This window comes from Eublepharis macularius, chromosome 3 (genome assembly GCF_028583425.1).
Source record: "Eublepharis macularius isolate TG4126 chromosome 3, MPM_Emac_v1.0, whole genome shotgun sequence".
Classification (NCBI taxonomy): Eukaryota; Metazoa; Chordata; class Lepidosauria; order Squamata; family Eublepharidae; genus Eublepharis; species Eublepharis macularius.
The window spans coordinates 183083342-183090647 of record NC_072792.1 but is presented as its reverse complement, the minus strand read 5'-3'; the positions used below and the strand labels follow the sequence as shown (position 1 = coordinate 183090647).

General features: G+C 43.8%; 1 protein-coding gene across 1 annotated transcript in view; it reads right to left on the bottom strand.

The window, feature by feature from the left end:
- Nucleotides 1-380: 380 nt before the first annotated feature.
- Nucleotides 381-7306, bottom strand: part of CHRDL2 (chordin like 2) — a 38058-nt gene continuing 31132 nt past the window's right edge. Inside the window, exons 10-11 of the mRNA XM_054973035.1 lie at nucleotides 5720-5812; nucleotides 381-2037 (exon numbers count right to left, since the gene is read on the bottom strand). Of these exons, the coding sequence (XP_054829010.1) occupies nucleotides 1958-2037; nucleotides 5720-5812 (173 nt within the window). The 3' untranslated portion in view covers nucleotides 381-1957. The remainder of the gene's footprint in view (nucleotides 2038-5719; nucleotides 5813-7306) is intronic.

Sequence of the window (7306 nt, the reverse complement as noted above, 5' to 3'; positions counted from 1 at the left end):
ATCTTGCCTTCTCATGATGTGACCAAAGTACGAGAGCCTCGGTTTTGTCATTTTAGCTTTTAGGGAGGCTTGAGGCTTGATTTGATCTGGTACCCGCTTATTTGTCTTTTTGGCTTTCTACGGTATCCGCAAAACTCTCCTCCGGCACCACATTTCAAATGGAACCATTTTCTTCCTGTCAGATTTCTTCACCTTCCAACTTTCACACCCGTACATAGTAATGGGGAATATTGTCGCTTGGTACTACATTAAATAAATACAAAAAATTATTCCAGTCAGGGCTCGTCTCCCTGCATCCCTTGAAGTATTCTTGAGTGGTTGGTCTGCACAAGTGTTCATCACTGCTGTGCTTAAAAGAAAAAGAGTTTCTGAAATCAAAATTGCTTTACAGGATAATTACTTTATTTTATTTACAATATTTGATCTCTCTTTTCAACCTTGGTTCTTAAATCTGTCAGTCAAGGGGGTTGCAATGGTGGTTAGGAGTTAATGCTTGGCTTTCCAATAAATAAATAGCTAAAGTTGAGTCACCCAAGACCAGAGTTAGTTGCAATCAACTGCCCTAAAGACTGCCCTATTGCTGGGGGGGGGGGATGCTTGGCCTCATTGGCTGTTGACAGGCTAAGAGCCAAGCTACAAGTGACATTTTACACGTGAAGGATAAAGGATCATTTTCGCAAGGCTTTCTGGGAACTGAAGTTCCTCTCCCCCACCCCTTTTCCTTTTGTTCCTTCCCCTCGCTACCTGAAGAGAGAGAGAAAGCCTGCGGCAACAGCAACTTTTGCAAATCGTTCCTCCAGTCACAAGCCTGCTCTCAGTGATCTTTGGGGCAGGCAGCTGCAACTTTCTCAGCTTTCTCCGCAGCATTCCCCCCCACCCAGCAAGACGATTTGCAAAAGTTGATGTTGCCGTAGGCTCTCTCTGTCTCTTCAGGCAGCGAGGGGAAGGAACAGAAGGAAAAGGGGTAAGAACATAAGAACATAAGCAAAGCCATGTTGGATCAGGCCAGTGGCCCATCCAGTCCAACATTCTGTCACACAAAGTGGCTAGAAATCCAGTGCCATCTAAAGGACTGTCAGTGAGGCCAGGACACCAGAAGCCCTCCCACTGCCTTCCTTCCAGCATCAAGACAACAGAGCACCACCTCCCCACAAAGAGAATACCATCTATCTCCTGTGGCTAATAGCCACTGATGGACCTCTGCTCCATATATTTGTCCAGTCCCCTCTTGAAGCTGGCAATGCTTGTACCTGCCACCACCTCCTGTGGCAACGAATTCCATGTGTTTATGGGGAGAGGAACTTCAGTTCCCAGAAAGACTTGCGAAAATTATCCTTTATCCTTCACGTGTAAAATGTCACTTGTAGCAAGGCTCTAAGAGGCGGCCAGAAGTTCTCCTGCACAGAAGCAATGAAAGAGCTTGGTGGTAAGACTTTCTCAGAGGACTGAGCCCTAAGGCTTAAAACTCCAAGCGGCCCAGACACTAAAATAGGCCTAGGAGCCTTTGCACAAGAAGTGTCATCCTTATGGTTGCCAACCTCCAGGACAGGCCTGGAGATCTCCAAGAATTACAACTGATCTCCAGGCTACAGAGATCAGTTCCCCCGGAAAAAAAAGAACTGCTTTGTACCAGGGACTTTATGGCATTATAACCTGTTGAGGCCCCTCCCCTCCTTAAACTCCACCCTCTTCAGGATCCACCCCCAAATCTCCATGATTTTCCTACCCTGGAGTTGGCAACCTGCCCCCTCTTGGAACATTTCAAAAGTCCATCTGCCTCTCCGTGGGAATTCGAACTGGGACTCCAAGTGGCCGGATTATTCTTAGCAGTGGTGTTTGCTGGTGTTTTTGTAGAGCTGGCTGTAGATTGCGTGTCCTCTCATTGCTGCGATAGATGATTGAATAATGAAGTTGGTCATATATATTAATATAATATACTCTCTTTCTGTCCTTCTTCTTATAAGTTCCTCGTTTCTCTGTCTGGACTTTCCATAAGCTTCACTTCTTGCCCCTGCACCAGAAACGTGTTCCAGTGGGCTAGAAACAGAAGAGAGATGAGAGAAAGTTCATTAGTTACTATTCCCATGGAATCCATATCCACAAAGACAAAACACAATTTACAGACTTTTATCCCTCTGTCAGGAAAAAGAACCCAACAGCAAGAAATAAAGTCAAGAATCCTGCAAATCTTTAAAGGTTCATTTATTGCAGTGACAGCTTTTCTTGATGAATTTCCTTTTAATAAAAATAGTAAAGAGTCCAGTAGCATCTTTGAGACTATTGTAGCATGAGCTTTTGAGAACCACAGCTCTCTTTGTCAGACGCATCTTTTCTGATGATGCATCTGACAAAGAGAGCTGTGGTTCTCGAAAGCTTATGCAACAATAAAGTTGGTTAGTCTTCAAGGTGCTACTGGACTCTACTATTTTGCATCTACAGACTAACACGGCTAACTCCTCTGGATCTTTTGAGAAAAGAATTTATTTCTCCTCTCCACCCACACCCCTTAATGCAAGAAAGACATAGTGGAATTGTAAGACCAGTGAAAAATAGATTTCAGCCAACTATTTATTTACATCCACCTTTCTCGCTGAGGCTCGAAGGGCATTAACTTATTGAATTCCATACCCCAAGATGTAGTGATGGATCAGGGAGACTTGAAATGGGACTAGAAACATTTAGGGAAGAGGAGAAATCCATGTTAGTGGCCGCATATCTCAGAATATGAGAAGAAAAATATAGGGAGAGAGATGTTCCCTTTATGCCCTGTTTGTGAGCTTCCTGGAAGCATCTCGTGAACACATGACCTGCCTCCCACTGAGTCAGACCTTGTCCCTTCTGAGTGGCAGTGGCTCTCTGGGGTCTCCAGTTGAGAGCTGCAAATCAGCACTCTGCTGGTTCGAATCCCTCTCCTGCTGTGAGCTCAGCAGGTGGCCTTGGAGAAGAAGCCGCTCCTCTCAGCCCCAATTCCCCAGCTCCCCAGTTGCATTGTAGGGAAAATAACTCTGACTCCGTTTGTCATTTTGAGTGGGGCACTGATCTGTCTAGAAGAACAGCATATAGGCACAGTTGTTGTTGTTACATCACCTCTTTCCCCATCCTTTTGACTAATAATGCTGGGGACTGAACCTGAGACCTTTTGCACACAGAACGTACACTTTCTAACTGAGCCACAGCCCTACGCCCACCTGGTTGGACAACATGAGAAACAGGATGTCAGGGTAGATAGATCCTAGTTCTGGACTAGCAGTCCTCTTCTAACATACTAAAGCCTTGACTATACATTACAATTCCTTTCAAATTGATTTAATCGGAGGCATGCTGTGAGTCCAGTGGCAGAATATCTGCTAGCATGCAGAAGGTCCCAAACTCCATCCCCACAACTTCAGTTAAAAAGATCAGGTAGGAGGTGAAGTGGAAGACCTCTGCCTTGAGAAGGCAAAACTGGGCCCTTTTCACACTACACACCTGCTTCCAGAACATCACGAAACGCAGCGCAAAAACCGCGGAAGATCGCGTCTTCCTGTGAGAGTTTTGCACGATGTTGCGCAAACTCACGCGACATCACGCAAAACTCTCGCGAGAAGACACGATCTTCCGTGGTTTTTGTGCTGCGTTTCGCGATGTTCTGGAAGCAGGTGTGTAGTGTGAAAAGAGCCCTGGTCTTGATAGATGCTGTCGAAGGCAGCTTCCTCTATGGGTTAAATCGTCGTCCTTTGCTTGTTTTGCAAACTTAGCTGACAGGATTGCTTTATCAAGGAGAAAGCCATCCCTGATGATCTTTTACCCAGTCAGGAACAATGAGGGAAACTGGAAGGCTTAAAGCTCCCCTACCATTCTCTTCTCTTAGATAAAGCAATCCTGGAGGCAGTATTTGCAAAAGAAAAAATTATTTAAAATAAACATGGAAGAAAGACTAACGAATAGTTGACCCCGTCAGCCTGCATTTTCAGGAGATGGAGTGAGGGCAGAGTTCTTTTATGTCTTTATAGTAATATAATCAAAATGTTGCTCCAACGGAATATATTTCATGCCCTCTATGGAAAAGGGTTGTCTCCTGATGACTCTCAAATTATGTTTAAAATTACAGTTAGCCAGTAGCCCAACTACACATGTCAATGCCTATTCATCCATCCAGTGCTTTGAGATCCTTTCTGAGATTTGTAAACAGCATTGTAGCGCTGTATTTCCGGGCATCGTGAAATCTTAGGGAACCAAGATGGAATCCTTTTCAGCCAAAGAAATTGTGGACTCCTAAGAGGATTTCCCAGTTGTTTGCTGGGATTTCTCTTCACACCAACTTCCACTTTTGAACTCGGTTTGGCTAAAAGAATTTCTCAAATTAGCTCTGGTTTTGGATTGCAAGCAGTGTGGTCCTGCGGTCTGTTCTTCCAGCTTTTCTTCTCTTCCCTGGTGTTGATGTGGTTCCATGCACATGCAATGTACGGCAACCATACTGCACAGTTGCATTGAGTTTTTCTTGTGTTGTCTTTTAGCAATCCACAGTGCACCACCCTGCACACTGTTAAAGTACAACACAACAAAAATCTTGATGCACATCCCAAGCCCAGAAGGAGGAAAAGAAGTTTTGGAACAGAACGTGGCAACAAACTCAATGTGCGCAGCCTTCTCTACAAATTCCAGAAATCAAAACAGGCATGGGAGAATTCCTAAGGCATCAGTTGCACTCCAGAAAGAAGTTATTCAGAACTCCCAACATCTGGGTGGGAAATTTGGATGAGAAGGTTGGAAGCATCTCTAAACATAACCCCCTGGGGGCGGAATTCTGTTCTTTATTTTCTGAACTCTTTGCTCTTGCAGCCTCTGGTAACGCTATTAGCATATTATGACTATTATCAGAATGTTGCAGTAGCAATTTTTAATATGTGGGGAGAGGGGAGTGGATTGCCCTCCTCCCCACTCCTAAATTGCATAACCCCTTTCCAAAACATTGAATGGATTGCACAGACAAACTTCAGTAGGAGGAACAACATTTCAGACTCCTTTGCTCCCTTTAGAGGTGATGCAAGCGACACGATTGCCTTTAAAGATCTGCTTGGTCATTTAGGGACCTATTAAGGTCAGCTGGGTGCCTCTATTAATTGTTCTTTACTATTTCTACTGTTTTCATGTTCTTACATTATTGTATATTAATTTTTAATTTTAATGTCTATTTATTGTATTTCATTGTTTTATACTTGTTGTAAACCGCCCAGAGAGCTTCGGCTATGAGTTGTATAGAAATGAAATGAAAAGAATAAATAACTATAACAACAATATTAAACAACTGTGGAACCTTATACATAGATACTGTTTTAAATACATGTTCTTATTTGCTCCACATTCTATTAAATATTTTTGTGTTCGTTTTTCTGTTTTTGGCCTATCCTTTGCATTTGTTTCATTTTGGTTTGTTTTTCTCACCTTTTTGGTTACCTGATTTGGGGGCAGATCCTGGGGAATGCGGGGTTTGGTGAAGGGAGTGAATTCAGCAGGGATGTGATGTCATGAAGTCCACCCTCCAAAGCTGCCATTTCCTCAAAGGGAATTGATCTCTGTAGTCTGGAGATCAGTTGAAATTTTGGGCACTCTCCAGGCTAGACCTGGAGGTTGGCAACCCATAAACAGACACACCTTGCTTGGCTTGACCAAATGCCTGTCTGCAACACATCCACATGACCCAACCCACCCATAATCATTTCCACTGAATTATTTTTACCTTCGTTCGTCTGGGAGACCAAGCGGAAATTCTCCATTTCTTGCCTGAACTCCGGTTTGTTGACCTTCTTGATCTGAACCAAATGAAATATACCTGAAAACGAGCACACAGAAGGGTATGAGCAGATTGCGTGCGAAATTTCCTGCTCATGTACTAGAATATCAGGACGCCCTTTTATTTATTTTATTTTTATTTATTTATTTCATTTATAGTCCGCCTTTCTCATGGAGACTCAAGGCAGATTATACAGTGTGAGATTAGTACGGACAATATCAAGAACAGTTCCGTAAACAAGGCCATAGGGTACATAGATACACGTTCACAAATCTAATTTAATTTATCAATTGTAAAACATCCAACATCACCAGAGCATTACAGAGGATATTCAACAGATGGAGGATGTCACTAGCGGGGAGTGTGCGACCCATACTTGACCGGACAGGGGGGCTCCACCTAGCACCAACCATACGTCTGGCGGAACAGCTCCGTCTTACAGGCCCAGTGGAAGGATAGCAAGTCCTGCCAGGCCCTGGTCTCATTAGACAGAGCGTTTCACCAGGATGGGGACAGGACCCAAAAAGCCCTGGCCCTGGTCGATGCCAGGCGGGCCCCCCTGAGGCCAGGGACCTTCAACAGATGTTTACCATTAGAATGAAAAGTCCTCCAGGGTTCATATGTTCACAAAGACATAGCATTAGCAGGAATCCAATACAACATAGTGGTAAAGTCTATGGTTCCTAACTCATTCGCAGATCATCTGAGATCCCCTCCCTACAATATGGCTCTCCTATCTGAGTAAAAAGGCCTTTTTGAATAATTCGGTCACCACTGAACCCATCTTGGAAAGCCAAAGGACTGCCTGAGTTGGCTGGTTTGCTAACTCTGAATTTACACAACTCTTTGGCTCAACACGATTTGACAACCCCTTGTTACATACGATTTTTTCTGCTGTAGTTTCATTTTTCTTATTTATTTTTTTATTTATAACATTTTTATGGTGTCTTTCCATCCAACTTACAGTCCCCAAGGTGATGAAAAATCAAAAACTTTAAAACAAGTTTTTTTAAAAAATGCAGATTAGAAAAACAATAAAAAGCAACAATACAACAAAACACATAAGCCGTTCAAATGCACAAGTCATTAACAGTTCTTCACCTTCACGGGCTTTGCAAAGGGTCTAGAGAGTGGACAAACCTGGGGTAAAAACGTAAGCAGGGTCGTTTTTTTAGCCAAATCCCTCCAAGCAACTGCTTGAGGCTGTGTAAGGAAGAGGAGCGTGCTGATATGCTGTGGAGGTATAGCTCCCTCCCAGACATGTACAGGACTGCTGTCCCCTTCCTTCCAAGGTATTGAAGCCAGTCCCAACCGTTCCACATAGGGAACCTGTATAATCCATAGTCAAGGGTAATATGCAGATCCCACCGCTGACACCTGAAAGCTCGCTCCCAGGCATGTGTATGATTGCTGTCCCCTTTCTTCTAAGGTACTGCAGCCTGACTTCCAGCTGTTCCACATAGGGAACCTGTATAAACCATAGGAGTTAGTCGGCTTAGTCTGTAGTAGCAAAATCGAAAAGAGTCCAGTAGC